General features: G+C 40.7%; 2 protein-coding genes across 8 annotated transcripts in view; one reads left to right on the plus strand and one right to left on the minus strand.

The window, feature by feature from the left end:
* NBEA (neurobeachin) overlaps nucleotides 1-22,115 on the minus strand; it is a 652,386-nt gene that overhangs the window by 193,696 nt on the left and 436,575 nt on the right. For all 7 annotated transcript variants that reach the window (XM_065901711.1, XM_065901709.1, XM_065901706.1 and 4 more), the window contains one exon: nucleotides 9,918-10,054. In XM_065901711.1, the coding sequence (XP_065757783.1) occupies nucleotides 9,918-10,054 (137 nt within the window). The remainder of the gene's footprint in view (nucleotides 1-9,917; nucleotides 10,055-22,115) is intronic.
* On the plus strand, nucleotides 5,754-8,162 carry MAB21L1 (mab-21 like 1). The gene has a single exon (XM_065902045.1). It carries the CDS (start codon nucleotides 6,255-6,257, stop codon nucleotides 7,332-7,334), a length of 1,080 nt encoding a protein of 359 aa, XP_065758117.1. The 5' UTR covers nucleotides 5,754-6,254; the 3' UTR covers nucleotides 7,335-8,162.

Genomic DNA, 22,115 nt, shown 5'->3' on the forward strand with positions numbered 1-22,115 from the left:
GAAAAATTGTGCTTTCATGAAAACAGTACACAGAGTACTAAATAACAGTAATAGTACAGATAGGTATACTAAAATGTACATTACTAGTATCATGAAAGCAATTATACAGAAGTAGAAATTAAATATTATTTAGGTGCTCTACTCTCAGAAAATTGTTATAATCTATATCAGTATGTAAAATTATCCAAGAAATTGCTATTCATAAACTGATTTCCTTTTTTTGCTATGAGGTATTTATTTTATTGGGTATATGTGACAAAAGGTAATGGGTTTTATTAATGTAGTTATTCTTTTAAATTATTACTCCAGTTACTGATCATTTAAAAAAAAAATCCTAGTTTAGAAGAACTGCTTTGCTAATTAAGAAATAAGCTCCAAAATTGTAAATTAGTAATAGAAAATGTTACTTCAGACATGCAGTCACTGTAAGTTGATTGTCTACATTCTGTATTCTAGTCTCAAGTTTACACAGAATGTTTTCAGTGGCTAATCACACACAGTCTGGGACAGTAATGAGAGCTATGCAATCCTGGCTGACCCACTACAGATGGACAGATTAACAGACGCTAATCACGTCTGATTCCATTGTTTTCTCTAAGTGCAACAAAACCGTGCTGTACTAAGAGTACTAAGGATACAGTCATATGCACAAATGTCTATAAATCCATGTCAGTGATGGTTTAAGGAATACCTAATTTTCATATATTCACATGGAGAAGAATCACTTGAGCCCATTTATGTCATAATATGTTTATAATATCCAAATTAGAAACATAAGTTGAAATCTAGTAAAATGAATTTAAATTTTACAGTTTATAAAGATAATGGTGACTTTCTAAAGGGTCAATGGGGAAATGGAATGTTGGAATACTCCGTAATACTCATCAATAAATGATTGATTAACCTCACTACCCTTAAATGTGTACAAACAGTTAGAGATCACAATTCATTGTGAACCATAAGAAAATCTTTTGGTTGATAACCCTGCCCCTTGAAATATCCTGCATCTCTGTGTCTACATTCAAAATAAGTGAGGAAACTTAGACAATGATCTGAATAATCAAGGCTTAAATTTATTTCTTCTACCAAAAGAAAGGTTTTGGCCAGAGTTATCCAGAATCACTCAAACCTGCAAATCTAGCAGTGGTGATGATTCTGGTAAAGTACACTTCCAACTTCTATTTTTATCTCAAAATTACTTTCCTTTCAACATTTATTAAGACCAATAACAAATTTTCTAAGCAACAAAGTAGCAAAAAAAAAAAAAAAAAGAGTACTCCCTACTACCATTGTGACTGTATGATCATGTACTAGGGGGATGAGGAAAATTGAGGCAACAGTCTAGAATATTCAAGTGAAGAATTAAGAAAATAATTTTAAACGTAACCACAATTATAAGGATACTCTGGTTAAAGAAATAAAATAGGGTCTAAATTGTGCCAACAATGATCTCAATGCTCTGCTCTCCTTTGCCATAGACGACATTAAAATATGAAATAATTATTTTAAGAACTCACTGAAACTTTTGAAGCTTTCAAGCTATTTTGTTTCAAGTATTCTTATACAAGGAGTCACAACAGAAAGAAAGGTATAGATGCACCATCAAATTACATCACCAGAAAAACTCCTTCTATTTTTATTTAATGTGACACATAAAGAAAACCCTGCACAAATATCTGTCTTTAATTTCTCCAGTGTAAAAAAAGAAATATATTGTGTCTGGCAGAATGAAACAGATGAAATAGCCTAGGTGCATTTTAAAAAAAGAGGAGGTGGGTTCTGGGGTTGGGCGGAGGGGGCAGGGGAAGAAATCAGATGTGTACAATGAGCCTTCAAAACCACTCCAGCAGTAGGGATAAATAATTTAATAAACTCAACTTCATATTCTTTTTATCTCCCCAGTGTAGTAAGCACATATTAAAAAAATAGAACTTTATATTCGTGAATACTTGTGAGTAGAATAGCAGCCAGCAGATCATGAAAAAACAGAACAGTATCTATCTGTGCATTTAACATGTGTGTGCATATCCTCTAACTAACAGATACATTTTTCCAGATGAAAGGTCACAATTGCTTAAATTTATGAACATGTAATTCATGTTTAAATTAGGATTTTTAAAAAAACAGAAACTCTGCATTCCTACATTTCTCAACATAACAGAGTTATTCTTTAATGGGGTGTCTCTTTGCTCATTATTTTGTGTGTCCCATATAAGTTATGTAGGTTTACAGAAGGGAGAATAAGTTACCTAGGAAATATCACTTCAGATAAAAGTTATTTCACCATTGTTATTTTGAATGCTTGGAAGCTGAAGGATCACAATATTTAATTATTTTATATGCATTAACAGTCTTAAAATTTTTGATAATGGTGTGCTTGTAATTTTCTCCATTTTTAAAAATAACAGAACATTTTAAATCAAAGCCACCTAGTGAACTAAGTGAAATGGAAAAGTCAAGTTGGTTAGACCTTAAAATCCCAAATACCATTCAAATATGAGCATCTCAGTCATTAAATCCTGAGATTCTTGGGTTCTTTTCTTCAATTAGGTTTTCTTCAATTATCATTCTATTATTAGCTCTTGTCAAAGATGTCTGCACAGCATATCAATGAAAACAATTAAGTATTTATATCCTGAAGCACTGGACACACACAAGCTTTCATTCTAACTACTATGATTATGTTTATAGTAAAAAAAATTATACAAGTAAGACTGGTGTTATTAGAGCTGTTTTATGAACTTTTCACAAGTAAATAAAATTGATTTTAAGATATTTCCGTGCATTACACAACCATATAAAATAACTAGTTCCATAGGTCAAATGATAAAATTACTTTAAAATTGTTAAATACGTCGCTCCCACAAAACAGATCTATCTCCAAAGCCTAGCTGAAAATCAGCAGAATTACACAAAAGCGTACTATATATTTTAAGTTCCTCTCCATAGGTCATTTCAATTAAAAAAAAGGAGGGGGGATAGAAAGCACACTCAGAATAGTTTAATTTTCCCTTCAACAATGAGAGGTGTCTGAGATCACTGGAAGGATCAGCTACAGAAGGCAATTCATTTCACGTGTTCAGTGTAACAGAAAATCACGGTGTTGCAGCAACAAGCAGTACTTGCGCGGGAGTATTATTCCAGGGCGCCCAGTTCACCCACGGTGATGAGAGCGGGTGGGTGAATCCTATGTTATGTAAATCACTGTCAGCTCCCAGCGTGAAGGGTGCTGAAGGAAGCAGCTCAGAAAACACGGTCCCAGCGTCCTTGAAGCCCAAAGACTTCACTTCCCGGGAACACTCTAGGACTAACGAGTTTCTTAGTCCTTTTCTCACCATCTATTTTTCTTCTTCAAAGTGCAAATCGTTAGTGAAAAGGCCTTGCTTACACCAATTAGTTTGCACAAAGTGCTTTAGCGTTTAGCTCCGCTTTAACCCAATTAAGCCGCACAGTGAGCCCCGAAGACGTGCCACCTGCGCGCCTGGCTCCAGCGCTGCCGCCCGGCGCGCCTCGAGTCCTTCGAGTCCGACCCACCCGGACGGCCGCCGCCGCGGTCCCCCGAACGGCCTCGGGGCCTCCGCATCCCAGACTGCCTGACGTCTTCGACAACTGGGGGCATTTGCAGGTGGCCCAAGAAAACAAGGGCCATTCTGACCTGAACCCAAGGGAGAGCGCGCTAGGCGCAGGGGCCCCGCGACCCGGGACCAGAAAGCGCGGGCTCGGCCGCGACCACACGCGCGCCCGGGAGGCGGCGGGGCGCGTGGGCAGAGAACTTGGCCTGCAGCAGACGTGGAGAAACCCTGGACCCTTAGTAAGGTTTTAACATACCAAATAAGCGCGCACACACAAAACCTATGGGACATGGAGAAGTCAGAGGAAAGAAGGATGGTCAGGGAGCGCAGGGCCGCGGGACCGGCGCGGAGCACGCGGGACCTGCCCTGGGTGGGGACAGAGGTGGCTTCCCCCAGAGACCACCAGCACATCTTCGTCGTCGTGGCCGCAGGTTCCCCGGCGGTGACTTGCCTCCTTCCTTCTCTTCCAACTGCCAAAAGGTAGCAGTGCGTTCACCCGCATCGCTGCCAAAGTAGGGAGGGGCTGGCGGTTACGCCCAATCCCCGCTCCTAAGGGGGTGCAAGGTTCTTGGGGAACAGAGTAGGTGGATGCCGTGGGCCCCGAATCTCATATACTATTTTAAGCTAAATCGGAATCTACCACCCTTGGATAACAAAAAAGTATGATGCTGTACCTGTGCAAAGAAGAAAGGGGAAAAAAATATTCAAACACTTGAGTAGGAAGTGGGAGCCCTGAAGAAGGTCTTGTTACAAGTGGCTCTGAACGAAAGTGCCTACAAACCTGTTCCAGGAATTATAGGATTTTGCTGGAAATAGTCTTAATTTGAAAGAGACAGCATCTAAATTCAAGGTAGGGTGTTAAAAATCTGCCTAGGTTTAAAACCAACTACAGAAACCCTAAGTAGCATTTCTTCCACTTTCTGTATATCAAGAACACAGCTGGTACCAGCAGGGGGAAAAAAAAAAGCTCTAGATAAATCCATTTTGCCCTCCTTTTTTAGAGTCCCAAATTTAAAAATATTGATTTCTTTCAAAGTTTTTTTTAATGATATGTAAATTTTAAAATCCCAGGTGACTGCAAATTAATTTTCTTTAAAAATCTTAACCATTTACCTTAAGTCAATGCAGAATTATAAAATTAGAAGTCTACTGTCAGATGACCACTAAAGACCCTTAGGAGAAAAGATATATCCTAAATTATACATCTGTAAACAAGACAGAAAGCCTGAACCTGCAAATTTTCAGGATAGGTGTCTGCCCCTAGGTCTCATCTCCATGACCTCTCCTGAACTGTCATGTATTCAAACACAGCTCATTATGAACTCACATTAAGATAATCTCTCAATCTCAGAGAGAGTTTTATTTCACAGATATGTCTGCCAGTGCAAACAAAAAGTTCGTGTCTTGGTTATAATGTTGGGCAAGTCTACCAAAGTACAAAGACGACTGCAGATGGGGGGAGGGGTGGACTAAACATTTTTTAAACATCCCAGCTTAAACTGGAGTAGACAACATCTGACAGCAATCATTTTCAGATTCCTTTCAACAACTCCAAATGAGGAGAAAAACATAGGTAAAACACTGCATAACATTTAAAAAAAAAAATCATTCTACAATGGGAACATCCAGAAAATTACACTGGTATCAGTCCATCCAAAACCAGCCTGCATAATACACTGAAGAGTAAACTCCCAGCTTGCATTCAAAAAGACCTCCAGGATTAACAGGCGTTAATTATCTCACTCTAAATGCAAGTTAGTGACTTTTGTTTTAGAAAACCCCATCTAATTCACCAATTGATGGATGACCATTAGCACACCTGTATTTGCATTTCGCCGGTTAAAAAGACAAGCAGGGTTTTTCAGCACAGAAGACAACCACTTTGCCAAGTCTTTTCAAGACGTCAATATGCTTCAATTAATACCAAAGCTGAGAGATTCCTCCTGATTTCCAAAACTGTCTAGGTGGCCTGGGTGGTTTTCTGCCCAGCAGCAGCCTCCTACCTTTAGTTTGTGTGCCTATATCCAAGAGGGGGGATTAATTAGCCGGGCTGGAGCTGACGGAGGCTGTCGTGACGAGCCCAGTGGCGATTGGCCGCCAGCCTGCCTGGCCCTGCCTTTATAATTTCCACACGAGTGCATCTGGGCTCTTAAGACAAACCAACAGCAGCTTCTTCTGACATATACACAGACGCACACTCGCCCCCGACGCACACTCAGCACACTTTTCCTCCGTCCGATTCCCAGCCCGGCACACACCATGATCACGGGCAAGCGTAAATAAATAGGGAAAGGGTTGATTATTTTGACTACTGGAAGAGCTTTGCTGGGTCTCGCCGCAACTTTTGTTTTTATAACTGAGGAGGTGATCTCTGCCGGCGTTTCTCTCACGCAAGGAAGGATTCTTTAAAAGAGGAAGAGAGACGGAGAGAGAGAGAGAGAGGAGGGGTGGGGGGGAGAACAACCTTTCACTTTAAGGCCGGCTGGGCTCAAAGATAAAAAGCAGGGGAGAACGGCGCGAGGGATTCCCCGGCCGCCGCCGCACTTCGGAGAGACGCTTCTGGTACAGTTCCGAGCGCCGCGGCCCGTTTCTCCACCGAAGTTGGCTCCAGCTCTAGCAGCCGCGTTGGATCCCACAGCTTACTGCGAGACTCCGGTGTACAACCCGGATCTCTGCCCCAACATGATAGCGGCCCAGGCCAAGCTGGTTTACCATCTGAATAAATACTACAACGAAAAATGCCAAGCCAGGAAAGCTGCCATTGCCAAAACTATCCGGGAGGTCTGCAAAGTAGTTTCCGACGTCCTGAAGGAGGTGGAGGTGCAGGAGCCGCGGTTCATCAGCTCTCTCAACGAGATGGACAATCGCTACGAGGGCCTTGAGGTCATCTCCCCCACCGAATTCGAGGTGGTGCTTTACCTTAACCAGATGGGGGTGTTCAACTTTGTGGACGACGGCTCGCTGCCCGGCTGCGCCGTGCTCAAGTTGAGCGACGGCCGCAAGAGGAGCATGTCCCTCTGGGTGGAATTCATTACTGCCTCCGGCTACCTCTCGGCGCGCAAAATCCGGTCCAGGTTTCAGACGCTGGTGGCTCAGGCGGTAGACAAGTGTAGTTACAGGGATGTGGTAAAGATGGTGGCGGACACGAGCGAAGTGAAACTGAGGATCCGAGACAGGTACGTGGTGCAGATCACCCCGGCTTTTAAATGCACCGGGATCTGGCCCAGGAGTGCTGCCCACTGGCCACTTCCCCACATCCCCTGGCCGGGACCCAACCGGGTGGCGGAGGTCAAAGCGGAAGGGTTCAATCTCTTGTCCAAGGAGTGCCACTCCCTGGCCGGCAAGCAGAGCTCGGCCGAGAGCGACGCCTGGGTGCTGCAGTTCGCGGAAGCGGAGAACAGACTGCAGATGGGGGGCTGCAGGAAAAAATGCCTCTCCATCCTCAAAACCTTGCGCGATCGTCACCTGGAACTGCCCGGCCAGCCCCTCAACAACTACCACATGAAGACTCTGGTTTCCTACGAGTGCGAGAAGCATCCCCGGGAGTCGGACTGGGACGAGTCCTGCCTGGGTGATAGGCTGAACGGGATTTTGCTGCAACTCATCTCCTGCCTGCAGTGCCGGCGATGTCCTCACTACTTCCTACCGAACTTAGATCTGTTTCAGGGCAAACCTCACTCGGCTCTAGAGAACGCTGCCAAACAAACGTGGCGACTGGCGAGGGAGATCCTGACCAACCCGAAAAGTTTGGAGAAACTTTAGAGGACAATTTTAATCGAGAGCCGAAATGTGATTATACTATTCATCCTTAAAAGTTCTCATGCAGTGTAAACTTCCTGTTCGATTCCTATCTAATATTCCACTCGGCAGTGCAAACAATCTCTTCCTTCAAAAGGAGTGCTAACACAACCGCTTAAGGTATCATCTCACCCACCCCTCCAAGGGGAGAAAAGGAGTAGGGAGAGCAGATGGAGAACACCCCAAACCCACAAGTATTAGAAGACTTCTTTACAAAGGATTTCCTATCGCCCTTGAAAAGTACACAGGAACCCCCGGAAAACAGCCTGGCTGTAACGCAAGACCGCAGTGAACGCTGCCTAACTATCAGAGGATTATAGCAATCTTGGCTGTGAGTAAACACGATTTGGATATGCCATCTGAAGGAAAGTGTAATGTATATTTTGATTTGTAACAAATATTGTGATCTCACATTGTCTTTGAAAGTGTGGATGTTGGTGTTTTGTGATTTGGTGAACAAAAGTTAAATTGGCATTTTGGATACTTCCAAACATTTTCCACTAACAAAGATATAATTTAAACGTAGATTTCCTCCTGGTACTTTTATCTGTCTTTAAAAGTGTCTGAACTTTAAAAAGTTTACATTTTGTTTCAAATATATTGCTTGTTCTATTTCTAACATTCCATAAATATACTTGAAATGTTATTTAAATATATTCAAAGAAATTTGAATTCAGCTTATATAATAACGCTTGAATATCTGAATTATATATTTGAAAAATGCACTTGAAATACACTGGATAATTACTTTTGTGATTTAGATTTTAATTTCTGTTGCTGGTTTTTATTTAATTAGAAGCTAATAAATGAAGTAAAATAAAACTTGTTGTGTCTCACTCTAAATCGTTTTCCTGTCAAAAGATGTAATGCTTCAATTTGAAAACTGAACCACTTGAATACTTTAAACATTTTGAGAAATATGCTAATGAAATAAAATAAAACCTTAAAATATTGGCAAAAAGCTCTTTTTGTATAGTTACACAATATAATGATCTACTGTTAGCTTCTGACTTATAAGACTATTCCATTCGACAACAGAAACAATTTAAATCTACCTTTGAAAGCCTGCTCTTTTGAGTTAATTATCTATGTAGAATTTTTGACACTATAAGGATGAAATATGTCATGATAGTCATGGTTGCTGAGTTAAAAATCAGACAAACTCCGAGAAAAATGAACTTAACAAAGTCCTAATAAAACTTTTGAAATTTGTATATGAAAATTATGCTAATAAAATGAAGGTAATTTCTGACCTAATATATGTCAAACCTTATTTTATGCAGTAAGGGTTCCACTGGCAGGATAAATTAATCAGAAATTCAAATTTACTGTTTACTTCATAGAGCAAGCCAATGATAAAAGCATAAAGACAAACTTTAAATGATTTAAAATCAAATGCACTACATTCAAACTCATTTTCAAAATTCTATTCTTTTGGAGCTAGAAATAAAAGAAGGCCTGTGACTATCCTCCAGAGTATTTTAAGAGTCAACAAGTCTGGGAGGGGCTAATTACCTATGGGCCTTGGTTAGTTAATTCAGGTGGAGGTAAATTTGAGACTTTTAATTGCTATTCCACAAATAGCATTTTATAATGTTTTACTTCTATATATAAATTAAACACAAATAATAAAGTTCTGGATCTTTGGTAGCATTTGTCTTTTGCTATTTTAGAACGATTGCCTCTGAAAAATACTTTAAAGGCAGATTTTTGTAAAATGATGCTTGTTTATCTAGCATGACTTATGCTCTTGAATTGATAAGCCTCAGGAAAAAAATGTTTACAAATGGCACAGTAACATAAAAGTTAAAACAACAATGGGATTGATTTCAGAAGATACTTCAGAGGTATAGAGCTGCTGAATACTCGTTTTAAGTTTTACAAAATAAAATAATAAACAAATATTTATGCATTTCAAATCATCCAAATATACATTGTCTGGCACTACAACCACAGAAGACCTCATCTTTAAACAGCTGAGCACCAATACATACTATGTATACACATTTTAAAGTAACGCTTCTCAGAGAATTGATTTCTCTCCTTAAATTCACATATAAAACTCATTTTTATTTCAGGAGATGAAAACTGGATGTAATAATGGAGAGGAATTTATATCTAAATGCCCCTCCATAGTTTCCTTACAATCTTTTAACAAACAGTGGTTCATACTTCAATGTATACTTTTGGAAATTAAAAGTGACCTTAGTAAGAAATTCCATGAGCCCTTTCCCAGTCTTCCCAGAGAATCTGAGATGCTGTACCCCAGGGGCTTAGGAGCAACTGGCTTCACTGTCAAATCTGCCCAAGTGCACACAAAGGCACTAGCACAGAGAGACTGTTAAAATGTAATAACAGGACTTAAGATGGTTAAGATATTCTCCAATCCCATAAAATAGAGCAAGTGTTATTTCATTCATTTCATTTTCTATGAGGATGGGAATGTGCTCCCCTCCCCCACTGTCATTTAAAACCAAGCAAAATTGAAAAACACTTCCTGCCTGCCACAAAGCCACCAGTACCGCACGCGGCATCATTTTCACTCACTTTTGTGTCGATCTTCTTGAAGGCAGAATCATCCTCATCTACCTCGAAGTAGATTTCGGTCGTGGTGATGGAGAGAGTCCCCTTGGCCACCACCACAGGAGCAATGAGCTGGGCAGGAGTGCTGAGAACCACTGGACCTGAAAGAAGAGGGCACCAGAGGAGTCAGGCTGTGCCTCTTTGCCCCTTGCCTGCTCTCTTCTCGGAAGGGCACCTCAGGTTTTTAAACATGCACTGAAAAAAATAGTGTCGCTATTATGCGGCAAGCTCCTTTCATGTGAGCTAGGTCTGCTTAGTTGTTACACATTACCTTATAACCAGACTGGAGATAAATAATTCTATAAAAACCCAAGAGGTCACAAAATCGAATAAGTGACCCTCAGTAAGCAAGTTTGCAACCTCTGCCTAGAAATCCTACATGGTTAGTGGGGCGCTGACACTAACCAACTTAAAAGTGCAGAATGACTCTCTAAGGCCCTGATTTTCCATTGAGCACGCACAGGCTTTCCCTTCGGAAGGGACGCTCTGGACAGTCAGCACGCTCCCCAAAGACCAGCCAACGTGTAAATCCCGTCCACTGGGCAGCGGTGGCCCCCCGGGATGGGCGGGAGGATGTGAAGAGGTAGAGGGTCTAATATATAAATCCCACTGCACTAACGGGTTTGCATCTTGCAGGAAGGTATCCCCACGTGCACAGCACATCGATATACTGGCAAAACGCGGACGTTAAATACATTGTTTATGCAGAAAAGCAGGAAAATTGTAGCAGTGATTTTTTCTCACCTGGAATAAGCCAAACGCTATGAAATTGTAAGGCGACTGAACAAAACGATTCTCAGAAGAGCATCTGCAAAGTGCCCTTTCTCAACTTTGGGGACTAGAGAAACTGAGCATCAGTAGAGAGATTTTTAGGAAGTGTGCCTACTAAGGTGCTTACTTCGAATTCCTTCCATCTGAGTTAAAATCGAAAATTAAAAATCTCACGTATTAGACTATTAATTCAAAGGGGGAGGGGTTACTTAACTGCCCCTTTAAGATTGCCCGTAGAGCTGGGACATTCTTCCCTCCCTTCAAGTCTGTACTTAAAATATAGACTTAGAAAAAAAAAATGCATTCGTTATTCTGTAGCCAGGGCTCATTATATTCCCTTCCATCCCCGCACCCCCCTCACCCCCAACCCAGCTTAAATGAGCCACAGGAACAGTAGGGGGAAGCAATGAAAAGGTAGGTCCCCTGCGGCCGCTCAGGCCCGGGCCCCTAGCGCGCGGCGGCTCCTCGCGGGAAGACCCGTTCGCTCCGCCGGAACCACGGCGAGCAAGCCGGGCCTGGTCCCCGTCCGCGCGCGGGGACGGCGGCGGGGCCCACGACTCCAGGGAGCGGCACACGCCGAGTCCACCACCGTCCTGCACAAAGCCGGGCGTTTCTGCTGCAGGAGGACCAAGGAGGACTCGGCCGGCCGTCGCGCTTAAAGGGAGGGGTGGTGGCTGTGGGGCAAACTGGGTGTCAGCCTGCATCCCGGTCGGGACCGCCCGCTCGGGGCGGGCTCACGCGGAGTCCCCGCTTTCACTCTGCCGCTTCCCAGCCCCTTCGAGGCCGCAGCCGGGGAGCCCGCCTGGCCCCGGGGCGCCCGCCCGGCTCCGGGGCGCGCCGACTCCCGGCGCGGGTCTCGGGCGGGCAGCTTCCGCTGGGGCCGAGCGGAGTCGGGGGTCCGCCTTGGCTCCATAAGGTTTTTCTTTCCAAAGGGCGAGGCGGTCGATCTGAAGCGCCACTTTAAAGGCTCATCAATCTTAATCTAGGTTGCTCAAGTAATTATGCCCGAATCTCTTGTACGATTACAAGTGGATTTGGGTTTCTATTCCCCAGGCCCTCCTTTGTGTTTATTGGAGGGTCTGCGCGCGCGCTCCTCCGAAGCCCCCCGCGCTCCGGCCGGTTCGAACCGCTCCCTTAACCCTTAAGCCGCCGTGTCGCTCGTCTGGAGGCCACTCTTCGTACTTCTCTTCGGGAGAAATCCGGGAGGTTTTCTCTTGACTGGGGCGAGGTGAGAAAGAAGGTGACCTGATTCACATCGGAAACAGTGTCTTCCTACACATCCTTGGGCCTTGATGAACCCTCAGCAAAGTCCTCATTCTAAACACGGAAAGCTACTGATCTCTGGTTTCATAGAATATTCTGGTATTTGGAGACGATGAATGGTCAAAAACATTAAAAATGGCGAACTGCTTCGTTCTCTTAAAATACAGTTTAACATATCCAAACAATTAAATTGGAAAAAAGAGAAAAATCATGATACCCGTTATTAAAACCACAGAAACCGACTGACCGAAATATACGGTATTATGAATTTTAAGTACACAATTCCTTTAACTTTTAACGGGGAACACGTTTCGGCTACCTGTTTCTCTGCCTTCCTGAAAGGCCACTGCGTTTCCTTTTGATTTTACTCCAAACGCGTTCTAATGAATTGGTATTTTTTTCGGGGGTGGGGGGAGGTTATAAAAGGGCTTCGAACTGGTCATTCTTTAAGAAAGGCACTCATGAAATATTCAGCCTTAATAGTGTGTCATTTTTACCCCTGTCCTTTGGAAATCTCCAATTACAACTTCCAATTCCATAGCATGTTTAAGGAGCGCTGAGTCTTTTTGTTGTAGCCTTCAGGGAGCAAACCAGCCGCAGAGAGAACAGAGTTAATCCACCACAGTGGTAACAGAGAGAGGATTATGTTTTAATCCCCTTTGGGGGAGCCTCTGGATTTTAGGGATCCGATATTAAAATGTTTACATAAGGCACGGTCACAAACCAGCACCCAGCATCTTCCACGTGCAAGATCTGGTTATTTGGAAACCTTGGATTCCTTTCCAAATAAAAATAGTTTAGAAAGGGCAGCATATCTAGACGTCAGAGACAGAGTGATGTGGCACATTCTGTTCTAGAAGATAACTAGATACATATTTAATCTCTTGTTTGGTGTAGGGAATTGGGGACTGGATGTAGATCTATTCATGCTAATCACTACTATGGCAATAAAAGGATCCATTATATCAAGGTCCTCAGGCGCACACAGAAGTAAAGTGATGGATATTAAAAGATAGTGAAACAAATGGATGGAACCAAACCACCCTGCTTTGTGTTGCTACATCCAATGGTTTAAAATTCTACCATCAAAAGTGCTAACTAAAGGAAAAATAAATGTTACTTACCTTTTAGAATTGGCACTATAATGTCTTAAGAAGTATTGATCCATTACTATTTGAGAGGACAGGGATATGACTTACCATTAATTTAGATGCTAATTTAAAATCTGAACTAGAACAAAGATTACCCAAGCATAATGGAAACTTTTCAGAAGAATTAACTTCTCTTTAGAGCCATGGGATCTTTATTCAGTGGAGGGGCAGAGTAGAGTAGAAAATACATATGTTTTATATTTAGGAAGGGAACTATTCATCAAATATATTTTCAAAAGTAGAATGTTAAAAACCACTTGTGGGTTCGGAGGATTTCACTGAGAACAAAATTCTAAGCCTAGAAGTCATGATACATCAGCTTTTAAACAGAACTTTACAGTTTATACAGGTCTTTTACATTTTAACTTAACTACTAGTTCAACACTCACAATTTGGGGGCTATGGATGTATCAATACCCTCCTGCCCAAAACCACCAGGAACACAACTGGAGTTGAGAAGGCAGTGAGTGCTAACTGCTCACTGCTGTGAGGGAGACATGGGAAGGAACCATGAGATGACCAGGTAAGAGGGTGTCAGAAAGGACTTGCTGCAGGATCAGAGCTCTAGTTAAGTGATTTGGGGAAGGGTTCAAAGAGGTCGAACTTTGCTCTGGATTGGTCTCTGTCAGGGATTGGTGATAATTCTGTGATTGGATAGCTTAATAAATCTTATCTAGGACTAGACCTTCCCTGGTGGCTCGGATGGTAAAGACTTTGCAGTGTAGGAGACTGGATTTCTATCCCTGGGTCAGGAAGATCCCTTTGAGAGGGAAATGGCAACCCACTCCAGTGTTCTTACCTGGAGAAGTCCATGGACAGAGGAGCCTGGTGGGCTACAGTTCATGGGTTCACAGAGTCGGACACAACTTAGGGACTAGACCTAGGCTAAAACTGTAATTGATAGAGAAGTAGCAGTCACTCCTATAAGGAGGAAAGGAGGATGTTAATGTTCAGGTAAGTTGTATAGAGTGATCTTGCTTTTGTCTGTGCTTAGACAAAATTATAGTGTTTTTTTGCCTCACATCATCATGTGGACTTGTCTGATGCTGGTGTTCTGTGAGGTTGTTTATGTCCAACAGGAGAACACCATGACGGAGCTGTGAGCCCCAGGCCAGTTCCCAGTGATCCTGAGGCCTCCTTGTAAGGGTCAGGCCAGTTTCCTGAGGTCAGGGGCTGCTTTTCTCTTCCTTAGATTCAGGAATTAATCATTTTTCTTTTTTTAGGGAGGGGGTCAACAGCATTCCAGCTATTAAAAGTCAATTATGATGATTAAATTCTCAAACTGCTAAAATTCTTACAAGCTTCAATATAAAGCAAGACAAAGAATATATATATATATATATATATATATATATATATATATAGGAACAAGGGCTTGAAATTCAATTAAAATTGGCATCATTACAATTACTTGATGATTTTTAGTTGGCAAAAAAATATACTTAGTATACATGAAATTAAGATGTATTTTAGAGTCACTTGAATATTTTCTAAACTTAGTTTGATATTAATAAAAGTTTTATTAGCTATATGGATTTACTCCAACCTCAATTACTCTGAAACCATATGTTCAGTTTGCTGTTGGAACACATAAAAGACCATTATTTGGGGATAATAAGCATTGACTAATCTTTGTAAAATTACTAAACTTACAGTCCTGCATTATTTAGAAGAAGTAAAACTAATGTGAGATTCTTTATGTTTAGTGGAAAAGGATATCATTCTAGAAAATTTTAGGGCAAAAATATAGTATGTAAAATTTTACAAACACTTCTATAGTGAGAATAGAATTTGTAGGAAAATAACTCATGGCAGGAGTGACCGAACATATCTAAAATATTTATTGCTGCTTTGAACTTATTTTTAAGTAGGGCACTACCAATTTAAAGGAATGTTTACACCATAGGATTACATGAATGAAATGTTTAATCTCAAAGCAACTGAAGACTATGAGAATATGAGAAAGCTGGAACTTTGTTTTGGAATAGTAGGAAAACTTTAACCATTAAGAAAATCGAGGTGTTTGTGTATGTGCCTAAGGGCGAGGGCAGTTAGGGGTGAATGTTGCAGAAGATCTGAGTTTCCTACTACCCAGAGTAGTTTCCTGGGTTTCAAGCATTTGAAATGCCTCAGAAAAAAAGGAAAGTAACAAAATGTCTACCAGTGATGTTTTTTATTTATGTGCAGAAAATATTGATAGTGGTCCACATATATTACCAGAATAATGATGCTCTGAGATTTTAAAAAACTTTTCTTGCAGTGAAAAGAGTTCCAGAATATTTTTGCTTAAATCAGGAAAATATAACTTGAACAACTCATAGTATACATAACCCAAGAGTAATAAATTTGCATTCCAGCATTATCACCTCCTTCCCTAACACACACACACACACACACACACACACACACACACACACACATTTCCCCACACTACCTATTATGAACACTCCATAAATCCAAATTTTATACAAAACTCACTGTGCCCAAGAAATGGCCTCTGTGCTCTTTGGTGACTTTCTGAACATAAGTGAAAATCACTCAGTTGTGTCTGAATCTTTGTGACCCCAAGGACTATACAGTCCATGGAATTCTCCAGGCCAGAATACTGGCATGGGTAGCTCTTCTCTTCTTCAGGGGATCTTCCCAACCCAGGGATCGAACCTAGGTCTCCCGCATTGCAGGCGGATTCTTTACCAGCTGAGCCACCAGGGAAGCGAACCTAATCTATCCTTAAATTTTGAATATAATTTATCCATAAATTGAGATGAACAATAACCAATCATTCCACTGTGCAGTGTCTTCCTTAGATTGTTACTGTGTAAAATGAGACAGATGCTTCAGAATACACATGAGTCTTTTCAGAGGTGAGCAGACCTACTTTTGGTAAAACTCCGCTTACCAGAGTCTGAAGCAGGAACAGAAACAATGGAGCCCTCTATATAAGATAAACTGAAGACTGCATTTTAACAAAATATCTACTCACCATGGTAGGACATCTATCTAAAATCCCATTTAGTGTGTTTATAAGAAATAATTTTGTAAGTCCTAAGAGATAATCTGATAGGCTTTAACTTTAGTTAACCTATCATTTATGTTTGTGATTCTTTTGTGTAGAGCAGATAATTCTTTATGTTAAAATGAAACCAACAGAAACCAGGGTATTTTTGGCAAAGACAACTCTACAGAAGAAACAACTTACAAAGCATATATACTCTAAGTAAAATATTCCTGAATTATTTCCCAGCATAAACATATACTAAAAAGCAGTGATCACTTCAATGTTTGCGGGTGATAATTTGCTCTGCCTTTTGATTCACTAGGTGAGTCAGCTGAGAACTGTGATTCTAGTTATATCACGTTCAGTACAACATGGAATCCATTCTTCAGTTTCTGGAAGGGTGCTGACTCTTTTATGGCACTAGGATATCATTTAATGATCAAGAAGAGTAACTTCCTACTAGATTGGATGAGTGAATAAACTGGGGGACATGATTTAAATCTACTTGACCAGGAGGACTAACTCTTTGCACCCCTTGGTTGGAGTACTGACTTGTTTTTACTTTTTCATGGTTTCCTGGGCACATCTTTATTGCAGCACGTATAATGCATCAAATGTCTGCTTTTAGAAGGCTGTTTCTCCCATTTGGCATAAGCTACTTGAAGACAAGGGAATTATTTTCTCTCAACTGAATACAGAAAATGATATACATCTTTGTTGCATTTATCTATCATAGTAAAATGGTCAATTAAAATAACAGATTACATCTTTTATATTTTTCTGGAATTTATTTCAAGTTGTTCTTTAAAAATATGCTAGACTTTGTATTTTATAGATGAGATCAATTTTAAAATATGCTCCAATAGGAGTTAAAATGCAACTGGTCATTACAGCTATATATATCATATGCATACTATTATTTTTTAAATGACATAATTTTATAACTGCCACATTTTCCCCAGTGTGTAAGTTGTTTTCTCTTTGTAAATTAAATACTGACAAATGTTGAACTTATTTAATTCATTCATTCATGTAGCTAACAAAAATTGTTCAATCATTAACTATTTCAATCACTGAGAGAATGCAGTAATTTATAAGGTGTGGATCTTACCCACAAACAGCTTAAAATACATAGCAAAGATAAGAAATTTATAGAAATAAGTATGGAATAAGGGAGAAAGAGTTTACCTAAGCATTGTTAAAGCACTTGACGTGTATGAATCTCATTCGTTCCTCATAACACACCAGCAGATAGGTACAGCTATGATTTCCATTTTACAGAGAGAAAATGAGATTGGGAGCTGAAGCAACTTAGGGAAGGTCACTCAACTTGGAAAGGGCAGAGACATGATTCAAACCTGGTGACCTGCCTCCAGGGTATTTACTGGTAAGTATACTGCCTCCTGGGCTTCCCTGGTAGCTCAGCTGGTAAAGAATCCACCTGCAATGCGGGGGACCCCAGTTCAACTCCTGGGTTGGGAAGATGCCCTGGAGGACGGATAGGCTACCCACTCCAGTATTCTTGGGCTTCCCTGGTGGCTCAAACAGTCAAGAATCCTCCTGCAATGCCGGGAGACCTGGGTTTGATCCCTGGGTGGGGAAGATCCCCTGGAGGAGAGCACAGCAACCCACTCCAGAATTCCTGCCTGGAGAATCCCCATGGACAGAAGAGCCTGGTGGGCTACAGACCATAGGGTTGCAGAGAGTCGGACACGACTGAAGCGACAGCATGGCAGAGCAAGGCATACAGCCTCCCACCAAGAGCAGAACATAAAAATAGTAACAATCCTATAGACAGTCACCGAACTGTAAGATTTCCAGTCTCTTGGGGGGAGAATATGGTGGGGGCCAGGTGAGGCAGTGAACTGAAGTGAGCTGTGATGGATGGATGTGTAGGATTTGGATAGATGGACGTACAGGGAAGAGTGTGTAAGCAGGAAAAGAGTTTGAACAAATAGACAGGGCAGGACACACACAGGAGACAATCAGATGGGACAGCAAATAATAGATGTGAAGGGGAACAGTGCCGGATGAGACTGAAAAAATACACATAGCCTTGAATGTCAGATTTTTTAGTTAAGGAACCAAAGATTAAAGCTCAGGTATCACAGTGTGGAGCAGTGGTGTCTGTCCTTTTTTGAGCTCACACATCTCTTGAAGAAGACTAAATATTTGGTCCCTTCCTAGAAAAATCCACATATGAACATTCATCCATCCTGACTGCGTAATAAGCGAAGTACTCATATTTTGCAGAAAATAAAATTTGGTTATCTTGATGTCCTCTTCTATCTAAAGATCTTTCTGCCTCTGTATTTATTATTATTTCTTTTCCTCCAGTTTTCTCCAGAAAAAACTGCTCATCCTCAACTTGAACTTTCATACTGTTCAAGTCAGGTACTCTCTCTACCTGGCTATCGGTCCTACCCTCCCCCACTTTTGCTTCTCTCTTATCTTGGTTTCCTCTCTTTAGTTAAGCTTCTAGACACCAGTTTTCACCTCTTAGTTCATCACTCCCATTCACTCCTTTTGGCTTCCCTCTCATCCTCTACTTAGGCCAAGGTGTTAGGGACCTACATGTTAGTTAAAATGCTAAAGGCTTGGAAAAGTCCTTCCATTCATTAAAAAAAATAAAAAAGAAAACACAATCTGTGTAACATTTTATTTTTAAACCCAGAATTTCCCAAATATATTTAACTATATTTTTTCTCTTTAGCATATTTCAAAATAACTGTGTTCCAAAGAATATCAGTTTGAAAATTACTGAGTCAGAGTTCCTTGATTTCTGAAGTATATTACAGACAAAACACATGCTATTGCACTTCACAGAGAATTTTTTTTTTTTTAACAAATTGAAGTTTGTGGCAATCTTGCATACAGAAACTCTTATCAGCACCAATTTTTCCAACAGCATTTGTGCACTTCAAGTCTGAGTGTCACCTTTTGGTAATTCTCATAATATTTCAAACTTTTTCATTATCATTATGTATTTGTTACGGTGATGTGTGACCAGTGATCCTTGATATTACTACTGTAATTGCTTTTGGCCACCATGAACCTCACCAAGATTGTGAACCTAAGTGATAAATGTTGTGTTTCTTCTGACTGTTCCCTTGACCAGCACATTCTCTTGTTTCTCTCCTTTTCCCTGGGTATCTCTGTTCTTTGAGATACAACAATATTGAAATTAGGCCAATTAATAACCCTACATTGGCCTTGAAGTGTTCAAGTGAAAGAATCAGTCATAGGTCTCTCACTTAAAATCAAATGCTAGAAATGATTAAGCTTAGTGAGGAAGACATGCTGAAAGCAGAGACAGATCAAAAGTGATTCCTCTTGTGCCAAAGAGTTAGCCAAGGTGTGAATGCAAAGGAAAAGTTCTTGAAGGAAATTAAAAGTGCTACATCAGTGAACACATGAATGATAAAAAAGGAAACATCTTTATTGCTGATTGGAGAAAGTTTGAGTGGTCTGGATAGAAGATCAAACCAACTACAACTTTCCCTTAAGCCAAAGTCTAACCCAAAGGTTCTAACTCTCTTTAATTCTATGAAGGCTGAGAGAGGAGGTGAGGAACTTTTTCAGAAAAGTCTAAAGCTAGTAGAGGCTGAATCATGAGGTTTAAGGAAAGAAGCTATCTCTATAATATACAAGTAAAAAGTGAAGCAGTGAGTGCTAATGTAGAAGTTGCACCAAGTTTTCCAGAAGATCTAGTCAAGATATGTAATATTTAACTCAATATCTTGAACAACAGATTTTTTTTTTTATGTAGATGAAAAATGACCTTCTATTGGAAGAGGATGCCATCTTTCTAGGACTTTCAAAGCCAGAGAAGAAAAGTCAATACCTTAAGCCTCGAAGAACAGGTTGACTCTTGTTAGGGTCTAAAGCAGCTGATGACTTTAGGTTGAAACCAATGCGAATCTGCCATTCTGAAAATCTTAGGGCCCTGAAGAATTATGCTGAAACTATTCTGTCTGTGATCTGTAAAATGAACTAATGAAGCCTGGATGACAGCACATCTGTTGACAACCTGGTTTGCTGGATATTTTAAGCCCACTGTTGAGACATACTGCTCAGCAAAAAAATTCCTTTCAAATTATTACTGCTCCTTGACAAACCACCTGGTTACCCAAGAGCTCTGAAGGAGATGTACAAGCAGATTGATGCTGTTTTCATGCCTTCTAACATAATGTCTATTCTGCAGCCCATGGATCAGGGAGCTGTTTTGACTTTCAAGTCCTTGTAAGAAGTACATTTCATAAGACTGCAGCTGACATAATAGTGATTCCTCTTATGGATTTGGGCAAAGTAATTTGAAAACTTTCTAGAAAGGATTCACTATTCTAGATGCTATTAAGATTTGTGCTTCATGGGAACAGATAAAAATGTCAACAGGTGTTTGGAAGAAGTTGATTCCAACCCTCATGGATGACTTTGAGGTGTTCAAGACTTCACTGGAGAAAATAATTGTAGATGTGGTGAATACAGCAAGAGAACTAGAATGAGAAGTGGAGCCTGAAGATGTGACTGCAGTGCTGCAATCTCATGATAAAACTTGAACAGTTGAGGAATTATTTCATATAGATAAGCAAAGAAACTGGTTTCTTGAGATGGGATTTACTGCTGGTAAAGTTGCTGTGAAGACTGCTGAAATGACAACAAAGGATTAAGAATGGTACATAGGGACTTCCTTGGTGATCCAGTGGCTAAGACTCCACGTTCCTAGTGCAGAGAGCCCAGTTCAATCCCTGGTCAGAGAATTAGATCCCACATGCCACAACCAAGACTCGGCCCAGCCAAGTAAATAAATACATACATACTTAAAAAAAAAAAAAAAAGAACGATGATACATAAACTTAGCTGATAAAGCAGTGGTGGGGTTTGAGAGGACAAAGCTCAATTTTAAAAGATTCTATTGTGGGTAAATGTGATCAAATAGCATTGTATGCTACAGAGAAATCATTTGTGAAAGGAAGAGTCCATCCATGTGGCAAACTTCACTGTGGTCTTATGTTAAGAAATTGCCACAGACACTCCTGCTTCAGCAACCACCACCTCAATCAGTCAGCAGCCATCACATAGAGGCAAGACCCTCCACCAGCAAAAAGATTCTGACTAGTTAAAGGCTCAGATGATGGTTAATATTTTTAAAGAATATAATATTTTAAAATTAATATATTTTCACTTTTTTAGACACAATGCTATTGCACATTAACAATAACTTCTATGCACTAGGAAAACAAAAAATCACGTGACTTCATCTACTCCAATACTTGCTTTGTGGAACGGAACCTACGCTATCTCCCAGGTGTGCCGTATTCTCTCCTGTTCTCTTTCTGCCTGACCTCCTTCTTGGTATCCCTGGGAAGCTGTCTTTGGTGGCCAATTAAACCTTATTGTTCCATAGGGGATCTGACTTTTGGCTGCTGCTCTTCTCTTTATATATTCTTACTTTCCTTGGGTGATCTCAGAGGTTTAAATTATGAACTCCATGCCCAACTTGGCTCTCAAATTTCAAACCTTCATATATGTTAGAAAAACTCAGATATCCAGCAGACCAGGATGACCAGTCATCTTCATTCCTCTCTCCCCTAAAGTCCTGCATCTTTACATTCCCAAACATATTTAATAGCTTCTGGATAATTTCTTCTCCCAGGCCAGATTCCCCTCATTCCTACTCCTCACAACTGATTAATTATCATGGTCTCTCACATCTGACCTCCTCAGTGTTGTTCAAAGCTGCCCCCTTCTGTTTATTCTACCATCAATTTAGTTCAAGCTTTCATTACCTCTGATGTGGGCAACAACTGCCTCTTACCTCAAGTCTAGACATCCTAAAATCATAATCAGTACAGTGGCCTGAGTAATTTTTTTTTAATTAATTAGTTCTTTCTATTGCCATGCTTAAAAATCATTATTGTCTCATTGTAGTCCTTAGGGTAAAATATAGGGTCCTCATGGCACAAAATGCACCACCAG

The sequence above is a fragment of the Muntiacus reevesi genome, chromosome 11 (genome assembly GCF_963930625.1).
Source record: "Muntiacus reevesi chromosome 11, mMunRee1.1, whole genome shotgun sequence".
NCBI lineage: Eukaryota > Metazoa > Chordata > Mammalia > Artiodactyla > Cervidae > Muntiacus > Muntiacus reevesi.

What these genes read in the sequence shown, in the direction of transcription:
- MAB21L1 (XM_065902045.1), top strand. Translation starts at nt 6,255, where the DNA reads ATGATAGCGGCCCAGGCCAAGCTGGTTTACCATCTGAATAAATACTAC.